Source organism: Cydia strobilella, chromosome 24, assembly GCF_947568885.1.
Source record: "Cydia strobilella chromosome 24, ilCydStro3.1, whole genome shotgun sequence".
Lineage (NCBI taxonomy): Eukaryota > Metazoa > Arthropoda > Insecta > Lepidoptera > Tortricidae > Cydia > Cydia strobilella.
The window spans coordinates 3,528,992-3,551,798 of record NC_086064.1 but is presented as its reverse complement, the minus strand read 5'-3'; the positions used below and the strand labels follow the sequence as shown (position 1 = coordinate 3,551,798).

Genomic DNA, 22,807 nt, shown 5'->3' with positions numbered 1-22,807 from the left:
GTGATTATACATAAAAAAATACAATATGTACGACTATTTAAATTTTTTTTTCTTTTCTCCCTCGTTATTCAACATAAAACTTAGCCATTAAAACCACACATCCCAGCCGAAGGTTTATCAAGGCAGCCTCCGTAATAAAGCGGATTCATCAGCGGCTGTAGCACGGTCGCATTTTTATCATCTGTCACCATGCCTGTCACGTTCTAACAAGTATGTAAGTGCGAAAGTGACAGGTCATCGCAGTTGAATGCTCAATGCGATCCTGCGCCGCCCCTTTAAAGGCGGAGGTGGCATTCGTTGGGTTTTTAGACGGTAGTAGGATTCTCGTTCTTTAGTCCGTCATACCCGTCTCGCTCCCCTCGAGACGGGATGCGTGAAGGCATTTTCCCAACGTAAAAAAAAGGCATAGTGACAGGCGATAAAAATGGAACCATGCTACACCGGTTGTTGTCGCTTAGTTGGCACCCGAGGCTGCCATGTTTACTCGTAGTCAGGGAATAAAGGAGTCAAATAGAGTGCTACGTTGACAGTTTTCTTTTTATTATTTTATAATGGATCCTTTTTATCTATTTAGTAGATAAAAACATTCAGTCAGTGTCTAAATAGGTTTAAGACAGGCCCGATCGACCGGGTACCAAATTGAGAACACAAGTTGTTTTAAATAATCTTGTAATAATTCTTCAACGTCTCTAGAGAGGAAATCTCAAAAGTTTGCTACAGTTCAAGCTTAGATAAAAATACAAAAGTAAAAAATACATCAAGTCTTAAGGGGCCCACTGACTATCAGTCTGCCGGACGATATCGGCCTGTCAGTTGTTCGGAACTGTCAAATTTTTGTTCTAACTGACAGGCCGATATCGTCCGGCGAACTGATAGTCAGTGGGCCCCTTTAGAGGGGAGGACTTCCTTTTACCAATACCTACTACACCCAAGAGCAACGAAAATACATTTTGATAGAAAAATGTAAGTATAGAATATCAATCCTCTACATTAACAAACTCATGGAGTGTTTTGAGCATAGAGAAATAAGTAAGAATAGAATGCTAACTCCATACATCAGTTTTCTTACCAAAATTCGGGTTATTTTCGTAGTCGACATCTAGCGTCAAGTAGCGGTTTTATCAGTACTGCTACTTGACAATAGATGTCGCGACGAACGAAAAGTCTAATGCTCAGCAATTTTCAGCTAATACAAAGATATATGTAACTCCGTATAAGATAAGTAAAGTCTAAGGAAAAAAGTGCCTCGGAATATTAAGAAAAAATTATACTCGAATAGATGGCGTCACACCTTTGGCACTCGGGTAAATGGCGTTGGCAACACCTCATCTTCTTCCTTATCCCAGTTTATCTGGGGTCGGGTGTTCCCGTACATTTGCGCCAAAGAATTCAATTTCGGGTTGTCTAGGGGAAATGTTCTGCATCTGGATCTCTCTTTGCACGTTAGATCACCATGTAGAAGGGTGCCTGCTTGTAAGCTGAGTTGTAAATTATTTTAGTAATACACTTTTCGTCAGTCGCGACACTCGTGACATCTGGTGTCAAGTAGCGGTACTTATAAATCCACTACTTGACGCTACATCTCGACTACGAAACAACCCGGTAACAAAACTGATGCATGGAGTTAGCACTCAAGAAAGTACATTTTTATACAACAAAACAACAAATTACTCTTACTCTAAACTATACTATCATAGAAACTAATACTCTATCCTACTTATTTCTCTATGGTTTTGAGTTATGACGGCCCCCAGTATAGTTTGGTATGCGTCGGTACTAACTACAATTCTCATCTCCTGTTATTAAGATGCTTCCTAACAAAGTGATCATGCTTAAGCAGCTGCGTGAAGCTGGTATAAGAGTTAGCATTGCATTTGTGTCCGTTGCTAGGGGCAGTAGAAACGACTCCTCGGAGATACCAGCGCTGCACGCTGCGTTCAACCTCGGGGAATACTAGTCCACCGCCGCTGTCACCCTTACAGAGGGACGTGCCTGTAAAGATGGAAAAATGCGCTGATATTTTAGTGCGGGACGTAACAGGGAATAAGCAAACGCTTAGTGGTGGTAGTGAGCGAACGAGTTATAATCGAAGAATAAAGTAAGGAAAGAACTGGGTGGTGTGTGGCGTGGTATGTGGTATGCATAGCTATAGCGTAGCGGGCCGGCCAGCGGAGGCCGGCGAGGAGCGCAAAATGCGTGCGCGTCTGTGTGCGTGCACCACACACACTGGGATAGTCCCTCGCTACGCGGTACCGCCCCCGTCAGAGCGACGGCGATATTCACCTTGAAATCTCAAAATTAAACCCGGGCTCACCTCCTGTTGGCTCTTAAGTAGTACGTATACAGAGACAGCATCTGTCTGTAAGCCATATGACTTTTACAGTATAAGGCATATGGCTTAAAAGTCGGACACCGAGGGTTGATGAATGGGTTTCTTTGATCACTTCTCTTGATACATACTGGATAGGGAATATTACGCGAAACTCTGCGTAGGGGGCTCCACTATAGTAACAATCTGAGGGTCTATCGCGAAACAAGAAAATCAAAATTTCGTTATCTAACTTCTCTGTCACTTTTGCACATTCGAGCGATACAGAATACAGAATACAGAATACAGAACTTTATTGGTAAAAGCAAATTTTACAGGTCACATTTTACATTTATAAAAAAATATATGTACATATGTTCGTTAATATAATTAATTACATATTTCATAACATTTTTAAACTTAAAAAAACATTATTAGATTTAAATATAACATGATTTTTTTTTTAAATTACCATGCAGAAGTCAACGACCTCATCGAGTATTTATAAATTCGTCAATGCTGTAGAATGCTTTTTCTATAAGCAGCAGTTTAAGTTTAGATTTAAATACTAGGTTACTATTTAAGTTAAGTATATCTGAGGGTAATGAATTGTAAATAGTTGGTCCCATGACGCTGAGTGACCGTCGTGATTTGGCGAGTCGGCGCCTCGGGGCAAGTAGCCGGGGACGTCGCTCACTACTAGAACGTTTATAGTTCTGTATGTTTTGCCTAACGTACATACATGCGGCCAGTATGTATACACAGGGTAGGGTAAGGATCTTGTGTTTCCTAAAAAACTGTTGTGCCGGATGGTCCACCGGCTTTCCATCAATTACACGAATGGCGCGTTTTTGCATTTTGAACGCTCTGTCCCTCTCCGCAGCCGTGCCGTAGCCCACAGTTCCACTCCCTGAACTCAAATCGAGTGAAAATAACCATAGTAAGCCATCTTTAGGTTTTCGATTGATAGACTGCCGGCTAACCGGGACAGGGCGTAACATGCTGAGGCCAGTCTGTCACAGATCATTGAAATATGAGACGCCCAAGTCAGCCCAGAGTCGATCATGTATCCCAAGTACTTAGTAGTATCAACTTGTGGTATAATTGTGTCATTTAGTACTATATTAAGTTTATTTTTTATTGAATTCCTTAGTTGAAAATGTATAATATTGGTCTTTTCAGGGTTAAGTGACATGCCATTAGAGGTGAACCATCTTTCTACTAGTTTTATTACATGACTGAGGTTAGATCTTAAACTATCGAAACAGTTGGCATTAACAATTATACATGTGTCGTCTGCAAATAACACATATTCTACGTCTGGACAGGCTGTTGTTATGTCGTTGGCGAGTAAGAGGCATATAGCGAAATTTCGGATTCGTGTCCCAGAAAACAAACCGCGCCTTGATGCATCAATGTCATATTTTATTATCTCTGAAAACTTGTCAAAAACCTGTTAAATGTATAAGTTACTCTATAAGTTAGTTGATTTACTAAAAAGGCTAATGCTGCACGGCAGAACATTGGAGTAATACCCCCTATTTATCCCAAAAAGTTCTAAGCTACCCTCCGGCCCGGGGTGCCACAGAAAACCAGCGCTGTGGTATTTATTTATACCAGAGCATATGCTGAGTGGCGTCCTTTTGTAGCCACTATAGCGGCGCCAAAATTTGTTGTTATTCATTAACCCTTACCTTACTCCTTTTTCTATAACTACCATTGTACCTAGCTTTAAGTGTTTAGTGAGTAAGTTCTTTTTTGTAACTTAGGTGGCGCTGTTTGTAGAAGGTCTTTACAATAAATGTCTTTTCTTTCTTTCTTTCTTTCTTCTATTGAAGAAATCGTAAAAACCGGACTACCTGATAAGTTGAGAGGAAAAGCCGAAAATCGGACCCCCTGCTCCAAAACAGCAGAAACTGCCCTTGATTTTACCGAAATAAAGGCTATAATGAGCGAATTTAAACTGTTGTGAGACATACTAACATTAAATAATTTCACAGTTTAGACTCACTTGTTTTAGTCACTCGCGCGACATGTTTTGGAGAGCCTTTCCTTTCTCAAGCACTAATAGTGCGAGCAGCGTTCACGACGACCGTGTATTGTGTATTGCCTAGGCTCTCCGAAACATGTCGCGCGAGTGACTAAAACAAGTGAGTCTAAACCGTGAAATTATTTAAGTTAAATAAGGAGGTAAAGAAATAGACAAACCCACCAGTCTTAGTGCCTGCGCATATTTTGTCGCTGGTAATGTAGCTCCGGAAGTCGAAAGGCAGGTCAGCGATGCACTGCTCCACGTCCACGTACGGAAGCTCCGTCACCTTGAGAACTTGTGATGCGTTGCCGTCTTCCGATGTCAAGCCCCAGCCGGCTACCTGAAATAAATGATTCAGATAGATTCAGTCCAAGACCGCATCCACTTGGCTATCGAAAACATCCATAACTCAGAAACAAATATTTGTGATAAACACACAAATAAATCCCCTTACCGGGATTCGAACCCGGGACCTCCAACTTCGTAGGCAGAGTCACTACTGACATAGAGTAATTTATACTAGAGCGGTACTGTCATAGTAAATTTTGTAACCCCAGTAAATTCACTGCCATCTGTCGACACACTTTAAAACTAAAAATGAAGATTTATAAAAATACGATAGAATGTATTTAAATATAGATAAATGATTTTTTTTATTTGCATTAATTATTTTTATGATTTTGACCCATGTTCTTTCACTGATATGCGTTAAAATTTTTATATAACAAACGAAACCGTCAACGCCATCTATACGACTGTAGGCCAAAACTCGCCCTCTGAACGAGAATCAAATTTTCTTGATTTTCGAGGCACGTTTTTTCCTTAGACTGTATCCATCTATTACGGAGTTATATCTATCTTTGCTACTGACTATATACTAGCCCTCAACCAAAATGACGACTGAGGCCATAAAACTCGAGGCAGGGGTAATAAAGCTCGGCGGTCGTAATGATGGCAATGTGTCGATTACGAAGTGTTTTAAACGGCTATAGGCTAGGCTAGGAGACCGTTTAATAGAATACAACTTATTTGTGCTGGTCAAATCGTAGCATTTTAGAAATAAAATTGCACCTGTGTGTGGTAACCACGTGCTATATTAATGCTTCAATATCTGGGATCTGGGAGACCGAGCTTTGCTCGGAAAACATATAAAAACTCAAAAATTCGCGTTTTCCCAGATATAAGACCTAGCTAGATCGATTTTTCGCCCCCGAAAACCCCCATACAGTAAATTTCATCGAAATCGTTAGAGCCGTTTCCGAGATCCCCGAAATATATATACATATATACAAGATTTGCTCGTTTACGGTATAAGATAATATGGCGTCTGTGTAGTCTTTAGTTGGTTATTTGTATCTCTACTGATCGCTCAGAGTTCCTACCTTGCCAATATTACCAGGTCTAAGCTGGCGCTCATCAAACAGCACGCTAAAGTCGACGCAGACGGGGCGTATGTAGTTGGCCAACACCACTGGCGTCACCAGAATGACCAGCGCGATGTCATCTTGGAAGTTGGCGGCCGCACCAGCAAACCGGGACGGCACCTTTATATCGCTCACCTGTGAATTAGGAGGTGATGAGTGCCATTTTGTTTTTTTAACCGACTTCAAGATTTCAAAGGAGGAGGTTCTCAATTCGGTTGTATGTTTTTTTATATTTATTTTTATGTTTGTTACTCCATAACTCCGTCATTTCTGGACCGATTTTGAAAATTCTTTTTTTGATTGTAATATATACATACAGATTGGTCCCGTTTTTGTCAAAAAGCAGTTCTGATGATGGGATAAAAAATACATAGTTCTTTGAGTCGTTATCAAAGAATTGCGAATTGTAGAGGAGAACATCCCGACATACGAAAACAAAATGCCCGAGTTAAAACGGAGACCTTCGCTAACGCTTCGGTCAATAATCATTTGGGTTATTTTACTAGAATTACTCTGTTCTGGGCTAGAAATTCTTAATTTACCTATTACATTTGCTGGGACGTCAGTCTTCCGTGACCACAGCTGGTGTAACCCAGCAGAAAAGTCAGTTTAGAAATTTATATCGCGATACACTCGTTAAATATTTAAATGCGCTCGAGTATTTAGCAAGAAGATTGGGAACGTGAGCCACCTAAGGGCGTACCAGAGAGTGAATCAGCTACACTCTAATAACGAGAATTAAAAATTGCCCACTCCACAGCACACAGTCGCTGTGGCCGAAATCGGTCAGAGCATCATCATGTCTACAAACCGCGAAACTTTAAAGTTACACAAAAATAAATGCCCTTACCAGGATTCGAACCCGGGAACTCCTAATCCGTAGCCTTCGTAGGCAGTGTCACTACCGACTAGGCTAATATAATAACACGATAAAGCAAGCATCGCTTCACATCACGTTAAGACATTTAATCCAAGACACTCACGTCGGATTTCTGTCCGCCCTCCTCAATATTCCACGGCCGGTACAGCTTGCCCACGCCCACCGCGAAGTACTTTGCTGGTAGCACGCGTTCCACGTCGTTCCAGAAGCAATGCGCCGCTGTTAGAAACAGAGGTTTCGTTAGTCGTTGAGTCGTTGACAATGACCGGTGCTGACATTTTGACTATCCATGTGGTACGCACATTAGGTAGAGCGATATGTAGGTTTCATATGCTGCTTGTAGCGACACTATCTCAGGGCCAAATACAGATGTAGTGCATAATTGTTTTTCATCGTATTTTCTCGGAAACTTTCGTAATTGTCATGCTACTTCAGTCAACCTCAGTACTTTTTGTACCGAGACTGACTGAATCAAGACACGTTCGTACGTTTCCGTGAAAATACGATGAAAAATAATTATGCACTACATCTGTAGAATCTTGTCAGGCTTTAATAAAGGGTGTAGTGTAAAACAATATAATACAAGTTAAACTAATTTCTATCAGTACGCAAGTCACAACCAATAAAATATCGTCACTGGCCTTAACGTTTTCGAATTCCAATCTTTGTCGAGCCAATGATAAATTCCGGCGGCGGGTGCTACTGCGGGCTCACCAGACACAAGCAGATAAAAACTTCAGGAGCAAATATCCAGAAAATAAGTAGCTTCAATCATGCGTCTTCAGTTTTAAACCAAAAGAAAGGGCTGCATTAGACGCAGCCCTCGTATTAGTACTTTTAACACAAATCATTAGCATTGAGCCACATTAAATAAATATAAGTTGTGCTATTTGCAACAAAATTCCAAGAGAAAATTGATCAGAAAAAACAAAAGACGGGCGAATCGTTTAGTTTTTTTTACAACCGGCCAGTGCGCGCGGTGGCTGCACTATGCAGGTTCGCCATGTTACAAGGGTACTTGCCAGATATAACTACTGTAGTTGAAGCCAGTGACCCCCCGCAGATCTGCATGAAGGGCGTGAATCTCTTGTCATATATGCCGGTGTGCCACGGTAGCTCACCACGCTCCGCATTCACGCCGTTGATCACCAGCTGCTCGCCTTTCGGCGTCAAGGTACCGCATTCTGTAGTTAAGAGCGGGATTATAGTATGAATTTTCTCAAATTATTTTTACGCCTAAGACCCCAATCTATTAAACAAAAAGCCATTGTTTCTTTTCTGCGAGCGGTCAGCTTCCGTTTTGAGCGTGTGTCAAAGCAACAATGTCGTTTAAAAAGCGGCTATATTGTATTGGTTTTAAGGTTCAAATCTATGTTATGTTATGTTGTAATGCTCGCTTCATTGAGGTGGTCGATCGTCCTATATCACCAAAACATGTTAGATGTATTATAGACCACCATGACACAGTTGCTTTTTAAAGGACATTGTTGCTTTGATGCGTGCCTTATACGGGAGCTAACCGCTGGCACAAAAGAAACAATGGCAATTAACAGAGGCTGACAGTAAAATGGTAGGTCTTAGCTTTGTAAATATGAGACGTTTTCAAGCAAAAGGTACCACATTGTCGCTTGCCATAAGGACGCTCTGACAGGTTTTTCGTATAAAGATACAAGCAATTTTCGTCCTTATGCTAAGCGACAATGTGGTACCTTTTGATTGAAAACGTCACATATAAGGGTCAGTTCGTAACAGTCAAAATTGACTTCTTAACTTACAGAAACTATAGTTTTTCGCCCTTTAATGCTTTAGTTCTCTTCCGTGGGCATGAGACCATGAGTATGCCAAACTTTCAGTTCAAAATCATTGTGGAAAAAATATTTCCTTAACTTATGATGACTGATGAGCCTTAATTATGACATAGAGTAACTTATACTAGAGCGGTACTGTCATAGTAAATTTTGTAACCCCAGTAAATTCACTGCCATCTGTCGACACACTTTAAAACTAAAATTGACGATTTGTAAAAATACGATAAAATGTATTTAAATATAGATAAATGATTTTTTTATTTGCATTCATTATTTTGATGATTTTGACCCATGTTCTTTCACTGATATGCGTTAAAATTGTTAAATAACAAACGAAACCGTCAACGCCATCTATACGACTGTAGGCCAAAACTAGTAGCGCCCTCTGAACGAGAATCAAATTTTCTTGATTTTCGAGGCACGTTTTTTCCTTAGACTGTATCTGTCTATTACGGAGTTATATCTATCTTTGATTATGATAACATCCGTAATCATTCCGTTTCCATTCCATCCGTTTTCACTTTACTAGAAATAACATATATAGAGATAATAACATAGTCAACACACTTCTGAATAAAAATCAGCGTTATGAAAAGTTTAAATTAAGGTATAATTCAACTTCAGCTAAAACCAGCCTCCTCACAGCTAAATTAATATGAACACGAATATTCGCTAGCTTTTTTTATTGATAAAAAAAGAATAGTTATTTGTGCAACAAGAGAGGAAAGTTGGTTTTTCTTGCGAGTGTTTATTTTGAGTCCCGAGAAAGCGAATCATTCTATAATTGAACAACGAGCGAAGCGAGTGATTCTAAGTTAGAATAGATGTAAAATAACTTTGCTCTCGTGTTGCACACATAATTTTTCACCTCAGTAGTGAGAACATATTAAAGGTTAAAATGTATTTCGAATTACACAGAATAATACAGACAAAAAAAAATTATAAAAAGTATGAAGTGGCAGTTCATGGCCTTCACTAAATTAAAAACCTACTTTGTTTCACTCCAGGGAGTGACGAAAGTAGGCTTGTTCGAGCTGCTGAGGTAAAGAGGTATATATAAGTATCACTCTTGTCTATCCTCCTGACGTCCCGCGTCCTACAAATAGTACATAGGCCCCATTTAACTTTTTATTTTTTGTCAGTTTGACAGAGTTCAATTTATGCTGGCAAATTTCGATACTCAGTAACAGCCGTAACAGTCATTGCAAAACGAATTTCTTCCGTAAGCAAGACTTCTACTGTTATTCTAGTTCGTTGGGCCAAGGCGTTGCGGCTGTTATGTGACTTATGTACGTACGTTGTGACAGTTGTGAAGATATATATGTAATGCTACCGACAAAGGATGACACACGCTAGACCGGGCCAGCTTCCGGCGCTTCGTTTTCTATGGAAATCACCGAACAGCCGTCATAGAAAATGACATGACGGACGCCTCGGGCCCAGCCCGGAGTGGCGTGAGTCATCCTAAATAATTCCTGCGAGTGGCGATGGCGAGGCAAATAACAAGCAAGGCAATAATCACGAGGTCATTTTTTCTGTGTTTATATAGTTACGTTCAATTTGCATCGTCATTCCTCTCGAGTATCGACACACAAATCGTTAGCGTTTATAAAAAAATGTTTTCAATGTGTATATAATGTGTATATAGTCTTGACTGGCGATCACTTGCGATTTTTTTTGTAATTTTATTATAGGTTTTTAATACCAAAATTTTTAAATGTGACTAAATTCTTAGTTGTTACTAAATATTAAATAAGTACGTAAATAGATCAAGGATGTTAAAAGGATGGATCAGGGTAAATTAAACCAAGTATTGAATTACAAAAAGTTTTATTAAAAAATATAAAAATCCATCCTATTAACAAAAGTCATATAAATAAGTACATATTATTATAGTTAGGTTACATGTGCGACACTGGTGTTGGAAATGTGTTAATAGTACATTACGATACAAGTGCGACAAATAGGATATTCGCAACGAGTGGCGATAAATTAAAACACGACCGAAGGGAGTGTTAAATCGACAAGAGTTGCGAATTGCCTATTCGCACATGTATCGTACAACGTTTTACAGAACATATGGCCCTTTGAAATTTCGACATAGTCACGTAATGTGCTAATTATCACACTAGTGCGGTAAAGTAGCAGCATATGTACTGTAAATAAGATTTAAAAAATGCGTGTGATTTTTTACTGAAAAAGTAAAAAATACTGTCGTGAAATCACCCAACTTGTCCACAAGCTTCTAACGATGGTCCAAATTATTTCGAATATCGTCGTTCGTGTGACCGTTAAGGATGACTCACGTTAGGCCGGGCTGTGTCCGGGCCGGAGCTTCCGGCGCTTACTTTTCTATGACATGACAGGTGATCACGTGATGCTTTCCATAGAAAACGAAGCGCCGGAAGCTCCGGCCCGGACACGGCCCGGTCTAACGTGAGTCATCCGTTATTCGAATGCCGTTGTTCTATGGCATAATATGTTTATAAATGGAGAAAAAAACTCAGAAAAACCTAAAAGAAAATTGGTATTTATTCTTAATTAAAAACATAATCAACGTGTGGACCATGTCGTTGTATTGGACAATATTAGTTGGATGGTTTTACGAGATCCAAAACCTATGAACATTAACATAGGTAATTATTAGAGTACACACAGTCTCAAAGACCAACTTAATTATGATATTAGCCTGATGCCTGATCTTATTTAATCCTTATGTATACTACTTAATAATAGGTATGTGTAATAGAGTATTTGAAAAATAAATTCGAAAATGTATCATTAAGTTTTATGAATCAAGTGAAATTCAGAAAACTAAAAGTAAAGCTATCTAGAAATGAAAATAAGTACTTTACCAATATCTTTGGTACTTTAGCACTGTATAGATGGTATAGAGTACAAGTTGTTCTATTATCTATTATACAATTTATACATTTTCGTCATAGGGGTATTTGGACATGCTAAAGTGACAAACTCTTAACTCTTTATAAGGCATAAGGGTGTCAGAAATAATGCAAAATTGAACCCTGTAGTTTGAAATAAAGTTCAAAATTAGGTGGGAAATATGTTCCCTCTGCCTTACAAAGGCTTAATAGTGCTTATGACATCAAATGTGCGTGATGAAGTGGACACGAACCCCATCATCGGACCCCCCGAAGGTACGAGACCCGAAGTAGACTAGCTAAGTCCAAAAAACTCACCCACGTCATGGGCCGTAAGGTGTGCAATCATCTACCGCGGGAAATTATTATAACAGCACATTGCTTTACTTTTTAAATCAAAAGGACCCTCCACACTCATACGCGAATCGCGGCGCGAAGCCGCGAACGCGAGTGTGGAGTCCAGTTCGCTAATCAGCGAAATCGACTCCACACTCGCGTTCGCGGCTTCGCGCCACGTAGTCTGGAGCGGGCTAAAGCTTAAATAATGTCTTCTCGAGCAGGCGCTCTACGACCTATTTAATTAATGAATTATTTAAGTTAAACCGATGGTTTAATATAAATTGTATGATGTTGTATATAGTTACACACTGTAACCTAATTATTGAGATGTAATTTTATATTATCAATAAATTATTATGATTATGTGATCTACTCGTATTGCTATCTACACTATCTCTACCTTGTTTGACAAGTCTGGACAAATATACTAATATCTGGGAGACCGAGCTTTGCTCGGAAAACCTACCACCTACCTACCAATACCTAAACCTACAATTATTACCTACTACCGTAAAATGGTTCTACTTTGCTCCTTGGTGGGTAACTATGCTCCAATTAAAAAAAAGAACAACGTTTTCTCTAGTATATTCAAACATAATATTTTTATATCTCAGATAAACGAAGTTGTATAAAGAAGAGAGATTTATTTTATGACTATAAAATAAATCTCTCTTTTTTGGCGGGGCCTATTAATTTGGCACACAATGGGGTAACTTTGCACCCTTAAGTAAACTAACCTATAGTTAGTACCCCAAACAATGGGTATCTTCTACTCCTTATTCATAGCTTCGTTTTATATAAAACAACTTTTCATAAAGTTGATTTACCGATAAAATATGTTACATAAGATGTTCTTAATATTCAATTCGTCTGAATATTTAATAACTATTCAAAATTTCCTTAAAGTGGAGCAAATATTGGAGCAAAGTAGGGGCAGTTTACGGTACTAACATCAATCTTATTGATTTTCAACCTCTTTGATATGATTATCGTTATCATAATAGCTATTATTTATATCACCAAATCTCTGTAATAATGTTTCATTGCTTACATTATCACCATCATCTCCATTCCTCCACAGATTCTGGTCTATATCATAATCAGCATCAACTGTAGGCGTAATTTCACCAGGAACTATCACTTTACTCCCATTTCCAGGGATTACACCAGTAACTATTTCTTTACTCCCATTGCCAGGGATTACACCAGTAACTATTTCTCTACTCCCATTTCCAGGGATTACACCAGTAACTATTTCTTTACTCCCATTGCCAGGGATTACACCAGTAACTATTTCTTTACTCCCATTTCCAGGGATTACACCAGTAACTATTTCTTTACTCCCATTGCCAGGGATTATATCAGTAACTATTTTTCTACTCCCATTTCCAGGGATTACACCAGTAACTATTTCTTTACTCCCATTTCCAGGGATTACACCAGTAACTATTTCTTTACTCCCATTTCCAGGGATTACACCAGTAACTATTTCTTTACTCCCATTGCCAGGGATTACACCAGTAACTATTACTTTACTCCCATTACCAGGAACATCAACAACTAACACAGTATTTACTGTATTAGATGTATTGAATACTGATACAGTACAATTAGGACCACTTATGTGTACGACAAGATGACCGTTAACATATACAGAGGCGTTAGTGTTAAGTGTAACGTTATTTATTAAAGTACCTGGTTCGCAGGTAGCCACATTGTCCCAGGATCCATCAATGCAATACATGTAGCTGAGAACGCCATTGTGGTAATAATTGTCGTTGCAGCGGGGATGCACTTCGGTGCCGCTTGGCTCGTATTCGTTGCATTTTCTGTCGCCGCTCAGGATGTTCGAGTCTGTGATTTTGCAGGAGTAGATCACGCTGGGATGTTGAGTTAGCTTGCAGAAGCCTTGAAAAAGGAAAAGTATTTATTAAAATATAAAACCGATTAAACGTAATTAGCAGTCTGGAGTGGCACCAAGTGGCTGAAGACCGTATGGACGCCCTAGGTACCGCTGGAGAGACGAAGTGCAGAAAGACCTCAGCGAACTCGGCGCCGTCGACTGGACAGAAACGGCTTTGGACAGAGTAGCATGGCGGTCTTTGGTGTCGGAGGCCACGATTCACTTCGGGTCGTTGCGCCACAGCAGCAGTAGTAGTAGAAATGTAATTAGTATAGGCGTGGGCTATCTAACTATGTATAAGTATTTCCCTGTATGGGCCGATATAGGCACGTGGATCGGGACACACAGTACATAACATTTATTATGAAGAGCCCCGCAATATACCCAAGTTGAAGATATGCCCCCAGATAGTTGCCTTGTCTGCTGGAAGAGCTGTAATCGTCGTGGAGATTAGAGGTATTCATTTAGCTCAGCCTTTTTCGAATCCGGCCTTCGAGCCTGCCAATTTAGCTCGCGAATATTTGTTAATTTCACAATCCAACCCGTGAAAAGTTAGCGTAGGCCTAACCGCGGCCCGCGGTGGAATGTTTTCGATCCCAGTGCGCCCTCACGAACGGCAAAAGGGTGAAACGCCGGAGTGGGTTTAGTGGGTAGGGCCAAAGAGAATTAAGAAGACATAGAGTGCTCACTCCATACATCGGTTTTGTTACCATAAAGACTATTATTTTCGTAGTCTACATCTAGCGTCAAGTAGCGGAACTATCAGTACTACTACTACTGTAGGGCCAAGTTCTACTCCCCCACTCGCTGGGGGAAAGTAGCAGCCAGTCCCACACACCCTGCGTAAATGCATTCCCACTCCGTCAAAAAAGGCTAGCCTACCGTACAGAAAGGAAACTTCCTACAAAATCGAAGTTTATTGACACCGGTTCAGAGTCGAATCATGTTGTCTCTTTCTAATATATGGCATCCCTTTCGGTTATTTAGGGTTGTACAAAATTCAAGTCATTATCTTATCAGTGGTCGTGCACGCAAAGGGACGTCAAGTTGTGCCAAACCCTAATAATTGCTCGGAGCAATGCTGAGCCGAACGGAGCCGAGTTTGCCCGAAGCGAGGAGTTTCGCACCCCTAGCTGGAGTCAGTTTGGAGGCCCCTGTTAGCCTGGAGCTAACAATAGTTATTTTCACCTCAGCAGCTCGAACAAGCCTACTTTCCTCACTCCAGGGAGTGAAACAATGTAGCTTTTTAATTTAGTGAAGGCCATGAACTTCATACTTTTATTACATTTTTTTTATGGTACGGTACGGTATGGTACGGTCCGGTCCGGTTTCGTCTCGTATCGTATCGTATCGTATCGTACATATTATAATACCTTTTTTTTCTGTTTATTCTGTGTAATTCGAAATACATTTTAACCTTTAATATGTTCTCACTACTGAGGTGAAAAATTATGTGTGCAACACGAGAGCAAAGTTATTTTACATCTCGTGTTTTTGAGTCCCTCGCTACGCTCAACATTCTACCTTAGAATCACTCGCTTCGCTCGTGATTCAATTATAGAATCTTTCGCTTTCTCGGGATTCAAAATAAACACTCGCAAGAAAAACCAACTTTCCTCTCTTGTTGCACAAAATAAATGGTATATGAATGAATGAATGAGTAATGCTTACGTTTACATTCCGGTACAGGAGCGTACCAGTGTCCGTTAGCGCAGTGCGACTGCGCCGGGCCGTCGGGGCGGTAGGGTGGCTCGCACGTCACGCTCAGCGTTACCGAGTCGAACACCAGCCCTGGGCGCGCCGCCCGCCCCGCCACGGTGTACGTTCCATGCTCTGGATACTCGGGCAACACGCATTTAGATGCCCTATGAAAAAAAAACAAAAGCTTTAATCGTTATTTGTTTTACCAAAAGGCAAAGTTGTAGTTTAATTCCTCGCGCTGATATAGATCAAGCAAGTAAAAATTCCAAAATTGAACCGTAGCGCGTGGTTCGAAAAGTGGAATCTTGAGCGTTGCGAGGGTTACACAAACTTTGCTTTAAAACCTTTAATATAAATAACATTAGTAATTATCAATTAAAAAACATAATTAAGATTTGGTTAACATCATTAAACTATAGTGAAGCAGAAGAGTTATTACGAATCGTGTTCTAGTACAATCCAAAATAACCAGACACACACGCGCGTTACACACAGAAACACACACATATCCCAAAAAACAGACACACATAATACTCACTCGCGCGCGCGCACATACACATCATAATCAACAGTCTAACATGTTCACTTCTTTCTCTAATTTAATATTGTTAAAATTATATTATAAAATGTCTGATTATAAAATGTCGGGAAGGAACTGGCTCTTGCGACACAGGGAAACCTGCTTTGAGAGCCAGGAACCAATGTTAAGTAGGTAATAATTTAAAGTTGCAATAAAGTTTTTTTATTTTTATTGGAACACATTTTTTTTCCTCCGCACCAACGCGAGAAATATTATTAACAGTAAAACATTACAAATCCTATCTAATAATCTAATAAACTAATGCCATAAAATATTTATTATTCAAAGTCATCACTCAATTCCACCAGGAAAAATGAGGAAACAACATAAAGCATCCATTTCCATTTCGGCTCTTGCAGATAAAATGCAATGTAATCTAAATCTAAACGGTGCCTGATTGTATAATGTTTTAAGTAAGATAAACTAACGTGTTTGTGGGTGTGGTCGTTCTGTCGCAGAGCTCGTCCGTCTCGTCCGACCCGTCTGCACAATGTAGAGTGCCGTCCTGTCAACATACAATTAGAATTAAACATTCAAACCAGAAGGGCAAAGATGGCCGGCTCTTTATCATTTGTCACCATGCCTGTCACGGTCTAACAAATATGTACCTAAGTGCGAAAGTGACGCATGACATGACAGGTGACAAAAACGCGACCATGATACCGCTGCAGGTGGCAATGACCTTTTATTAATACTAGACGCGTGACGTTCTTTGTTGACAAAACTAAAATGCAGGCAATATTTAGTAGATGATTGTGACAATCTTGACACATTGGCGTCAGTCGTACGATTACTCAATATAGGTTCCGGAACCTATATTTGATGGCTCACGATCGAGCGCCGGGTGCCATATCTACCTCCCTTAACTCCCTTTACTTACATCCATGCCAGGTGGTGTGTCTTTACCTAATTTAATTCAGATCTATGCCATCAGGGATCACAATATCGTATCTCAACTGTTGAATATTCAAGTTCATAGGTTAGCAAGTGCTTTATTTATATACAACGTGAATCCACGTTTGTAGGTGATAAATAAAATTTAAATTCAGTAGCTCTGTGCATGAAACCACGTTCCAGGCCTAAAGATACAGATAAAGAAAGAAAGTTTATTATTCAAGTAGGCATATTACAATGCGCTTATGAACGTCAAATAAAGCTACGCCGGCTCTAACCCTACACCTCTGCCCCGAGAAGATTTAAATCCCCCCTCAATTGGAGGAGGGTAAAATAAAAGTATAAAATCGGATTCTATCGCGTATGTTGAATTTATAATACACCCCGACGTTACGAACCCTTTACAGCGTTCAACCCGTTCTAAATTCATCATCATTAAGCCTTGTGCATATTATTAGCTTAATATTATTATTATTGTGTATATATCGTCGCTCGTGGCTATAAATTCAATATACGCGATATAATCCGTTTTCATAGTTTTATTTCATAAGTAACTATCGCGGTAACCGAAGACAACATTATGTCTCGTACAGGAGAAAATACAAAAATTACCTCATTACATTCAGCATCAGCATCGACGCAAGCGCCGTACGCGCACTGGAACAAATACGGTGCGCAGCTTCGCCCCGCGCAGGACTCCAGCGTCTCATCGGAACCGTCTGCGCAGTTCTTCACGCCGTCGCACAGGTCTGTGGATGATATCTTCTCACCGTTCTTGCAATTGAATTTGCCTCTGAAACATTAAAAAAAGTTGTCATAAATTTCATTTTGGTAGTCTGTTCGGAAAGAGAAGAGTCGTGGAATGTATTGGGCCCCATACATTTCACGACTTTTATCGCTGACTGTACTTTTTTTTCAACAGGCAACTAATACAAAGCCAAATACAAGTAGGTTGCGTTGTTTTATCATATATCTTATGGTCTCCTGTGCCTATTATCAGATCAGCTCATTGGTACCATAATATTGCAATGTCACCCAGCTTAGATATGCAGGTAGGTATGTGAATTTTCAGCTCAATCGAAAAATGTACAGCGATAATAGAATCCATGAAGTGGATAGGCACTTTTGCAGCTCTTTGTACAAATGGCGAACTTAATGCCAAACAGGAATTAAACAACCCAACTTATAGAGTTAGATAAGTCTGCAATGATTTTAATAGCACCCACAGTGAAAGTATTATTTATACGTCATAATTTCATAGAAGTTTGACGTTTAAATGTGGTATTTTCTATAAAAAGGGACCTTATTGTCGATGGCGCTTAAGCCATTATTAACGATGCTCCGATATAAATACAATGCCGCGCAACGCTGTGCGGCGTCAGCGTGTTAGAAATATTGTATTAGCACCCTTATAATACCTACGCATGTGTGTATCACACCTAACCTCCTTTCTGTATATGTCACTATGAATTTATCTATTCTCTTTGGTATCGACTACGCTGATGATCGGACGTGGCTCCCTATTTTACAAGTATATTTGTGTATTCAAGACAATAAAACAAATTGATATGCGAACAGTGACTGTTTATTTTCCACTGCCCTTGCGGAACCTGGTATCCGCGCAATAGGTTCTGGGCACAGTCACGATTTACACTCGCTGTTCACTGTCACGCCGTCTCCACGTGGGTTCTACTTCGGATCGCCGGTAAGCGCATTTATCATGGCCGCCGAGTTGAATCATTCTCCAAGCTACTCCAGCCAATCAATTGAAAAGCTGCGAGGCTCTGAAAACTACCAGACGTGGAAGTACCAGATCAGGATGCTGCTGACCCTCGACGGCTTGTGGGAGACTGTGGAAGGGACAGACGTGGACCCGTCGCACGTCAAACGAGCATTGGCTCGCATCGGTCTCAGCGTGTCGACCGCGTGCCTACAACACATTCGACAGGCTACTACTTCAAAGGAAGCATGGGATAACCTCAAATCGGTATTTGAGAATAAAGGTCTGTACAGGCGCGTGCTGCTCTTGCGGCAGTTGCATCGTATAGAATATAAGCAATTTAATTGCATGTCCCGTTACCTGGAAGCGGTGATGTCGCTCGTGCATCAACTAGCGGACATTGATAAAAATATTGAAGACAAAGAAGTGGTGGAACTACTTCTTAGCGGACTGCCAGATGAATACGACGCCCTGGTAAGCAACCTCGAGACTGCGAATATTGCCGACAACAACCTCACCGCTGACATGGTGAGATCTCGCCTTCTCCAAGAAGAATCGCGGAAAAAGGAAGGATCTTCCTATGTGGATGAAGCCGCTATGTTTTCCAAGGCAAGAAATCATTCCGTCAGTGCAACACCGAGACAACAAAAGCAAGTTATTTGTCACTATTGCGGAAAAGGAGGCCACGTAAAAAGCAAATGCTTCAAATATAGGAAAGACAAGGTGAAGAATCGGTCACTTCTAGCTACCGAGTCATCGAAAGCATTCTTTGCTAAGAAGTCAACCTTTTACCTGGACTCTGGTTGCTCCAATCATCTTTGCAATGACAAGACAATCCTGAAGGACTACAAGGAGTTGCCGGGCGAAGGAAGTAAAGTGACTTTGGCCAATGATGACTCTATATCAGCTGAAGGTGTCGGGGAACTACTAGTGGGTGGTGTCATCGATAAACTTTATAAGGTATTATATGTCCCTAACTTGACCGCTAATTTGTTATCTGTGAGTAAATTGTGTGATATAGGCTATACTGTAGTTTTTACCAAAGATAAATGTAATATATATAATAGTTGTAAAATTCATGGCAACCCTATTACCTCAGCATTTAATAGGAATGGTTTATATGAATGGGTTGGGTGTAGTCAAGAGAAAGGAACTTCGCAAGAAGTGCACTCTTCCATGTTCTTGCATAATAGGCAATATACACAGAGTGCTAATGTAGCTGTTTCTTCTCTGCCAGTTCAACTTCTACATTCCCGTTTAGGTCACCTTAGCTTTAAAAGCATGTGTACTCTAAGGGATGATCCTGCAACCGGCATCAAATTTCAGGAAACTTCTGGTGTAAAGTGTGAGACCTGTCTGCTTGGGAAGCAAGTTTCCTTGCCGTATCCCGTGGGCGAGGCTACACGTGCAAACAAACCTTTGCAACTTGTGCATAGTGATGTAGCAGGTCCGTTTCAAGAAGACAGCATTGGCGGTGCGAGGTTCATGGTAACCATGACTGACGACTACACCAGGAAGTCACACATCTTCCTCATGCGTCATAAATCCGAGGTAATTGAACATTTTATTACTTATAAGAATTTGGTAGAAAAACAATTAGGATTGCCAATTAAAACACTTCGGACAGATTTTGGGTCTGAATATTGTAACAAAAGTTTTGCTGATTTTCTTAGAAAAGAGGGTATTGTTCATCAGAAGAGTGTACCTTATTGCCATCAGCAGTGTGGTGTTGCTGAGAGACTGAATAGGACTCTTCTTGACAAAGCTAGATGTATGCTATATGAAGCTGGTCTCAGCAAGCGTTTTTGGGGTGAAGCAGTTATGACTGCCGCATACTTAAAGAATAGGAGTCCAACAAGTGCATTGTCGGGACGTACTCCTGAAGAGCTCTGGACAGGTACTACACCAGACCTCAGGCATCTTCACGTCTTTGGCTGTATTGCCTATTCCTTAATACCTAAAGAAAATCGTCGCAAACTTGATCCTAGAAGCAAACCTTATATTTTTGTTGGTTACAGTGAAACAACAAAAGGGTTTAGGCTTTTGGACCCACTGAACCCTAAGAAAGTAATTTTGTCTCGAAATGTTGTGTTTTTAGAAGATACATTTTACAACTACTTAGATAAACTAAGTTTTAACCAATCTGACAATGAGAATATATTTTATGAATTTGAATTTACTTATAATGATAATGCTAAATCTAGTCATAATAATATTGAAAATAATGATAATTTAATTCCTAGTCAGGATAATGTAATTGAAATCCCTAGTGATAGTAATGAAAATTTAGTTTCTAGTCAAACTGATGAGGATTCAATGTCTATTCAAAATGAGCAAATTCCCATCTGTAACTCAAGAAGTGAAGAACATATGTGTAATCAAAAAACTGATGATTCTTCCATGGCTTTTTCAGATTCAGAGGAATTCTGTACCGGAAGCGAGAATGAGGAGCCAGGCTGCTCTACTTCGGGCTCAGGTGACTCGTCGAGCGAGTCTATAGTGCTGTCGCCGCGACCGTCACATTCAGGGGAAGCCCTGCCCCCAGCTGATGCGCCGGCTGTACATTCCTCACGTCCCGTACGTACTACAAGGTCACAAAAACCCAAAAGGTATGCTGATTATACGTCAGACTACTCCATGGTAGCGCACAACGCTGCGTCTGTCTGCAATCTAGATGTACCCCTATCGTATAAGGATGCTGTCACTGGTCCCCTTGGTGCAGAATGGTCTACCGCAATGAAGTGTGAGTATGACTCTCTCATAGCTAATAAAGTTTGGAGATTAGTTGATAGGCCACATAACATTAATGTAATAAAGTCAAAATGGGTATATAAAATTAAAACAGATGCATCGGGTAATTTTGATAAATTTAAAGCGCGCCTTGTTGCCATGGGTTATACACAAGTCCCTGGTGTGGACTATAAAGACACATTTTCACCAGTTGTAAGACATAGTACAATGAGAATATTGTTTGCTTTAGCTTGTGAGTATAATTTAAGCATAGATCACATTGATGTGACCACAGCTTTTCTCAATGGAGACCTTGAGGAAACCATTTATATGGAACTTCCACCAGGCTTTAATCATAACCATAAAAATAAAGTTTGTTTGTTGCAAAAAGGTATCTATGGTCTTAAACAAGCTAGTAGAATTTGGAATAACAAAGTAAATAGAATACTGTGTGAAAATGGGTTTATTCAAAGTAGACATGAACCTTGTATCTATATAAGTAAAGATAAAAATAGCTTAGTAATAGTTGCACTTTATGTAGACGACTTTTACATTTTCTCTAATAACGACTCTTGTAAAAATAATCTTTTTAATATACTACAAAGTAAGTTTCATTGTAAAAACTTAGGAAACTTAAAGAGTTGTCTAGGCATCAATGTCGTAAGGGAGGGAGATGTATTGAAGTTGGATCAAAGTGACTATATTATGAAAGTACTTAAGCGGTTTAATATGGAAAATTGTAAACCTGTTTCTACACCTATGTCTGTAGGATGTAAATTTGCAACTGATGGAGAAAACTTATGTGATGAAACCTATAATTATAGAGAACTTATTGGTTCCTTGATGTACTTAGCTGTTTGTACCAGGCCAGACATAGCATATGCTTGTAGCCATTTGAGTCAGTATAATTCAAAGTTTAATAAAAGTCATTGGCTTGCAGCGAAACGGATTTTGAGATATCTAGCGGGAACAATTAACTATTCCTTATATTTTATAAAGAGTAGAGAATTGAATTTAACCGCATATGCTGATGCCGACTGGGCTAATGATGTAGATAGACGTTCTTATACTGGTTTTGTAATAAAGTTAGGCTCGAACTGTATACATTGGGAATCACGCAAACAGCGGTGTGTTGCACTTAGTTCTACAGAAAGTGAATTCATTTCAATTAATGATGTATGTAAAGACCTATGTTTCATCAAGAATATTTTGTTTGAAATTTTACATGTGAAACCTTACATCACTGTGTTTAATGACAATCAGAGCGCGCACAAGCTTTTACTTTGTAAAGAATATTCACATAAGCGTACTAAGCACATAGATGTACGGTATCACCACATAAAGGACTTGGTACATAATAATGTGTTAACAGTAAAATACTTACCAACCGAAGAAATGATAGCCGATGTACTTACCAAACCGCTGAGTCTATGTAAACATTCTAAATTCATTCAGAGCATGAACATAAAGTTAGATAATTAGGTATGTTTGCATGTGTGAAAGTAAGGTCATTATATAATAGTTTATTTTGCTTACAAATGTACATGTGCAATCGTAAAAATAGCATGCACTGTCTCTTCACTTTGTCCATGTTTGTGTCGTGTGA

General features: G+C 39.8%; 1 protein-coding gene across 1 annotated transcript in view; it reads right to left on the bottom strand.

Moving 5' to 3' along the window:
• Nucleotides 1-906: 906 nt before the first annotated feature.
• LOC134752199 (modular serine protease-like) overlaps nt 907-22,807 on the bottom strand; it is a 38,654-nt gene continuing 16,753 nt past the window's right edge. Inside the window, exons 7-15 of the mRNA XM_063687813.1 lie at nt 17,364-17,544; nt 16,286-16,362; nt 15,248-15,441; nt 13,369-13,581; nt 7,667-7,828; nt 6,748-6,863; nt 5,723-5,899; nt 4,521-4,680; nt 907-1,992 (exon numbers count right to left, since the gene is read on the bottom strand). Coding sequence (XP_063543883.1) covers nt 1,790-1,992; nt 4,521-4,680; nt 5,723-5,899; nt 6,748-6,863; nt 7,667-7,828; nt 13,369-13,581; nt 15,248-15,441; nt 16,286-16,362; nt 17,364-17,544 — 1,483 coding nt within the window. The 3' untranslated portion in view covers nt 907-1,789. The remainder of the gene's footprint in view (nt 1,993-4,520; nt 4,681-5,722; nt 5,900-6,747; nt 6,864-7,666; nt 7,829-13,368; nt 13,582-15,247; nt 15,442-16,285; nt 16,363-17,363; nt 17,545-22,807) is intronic.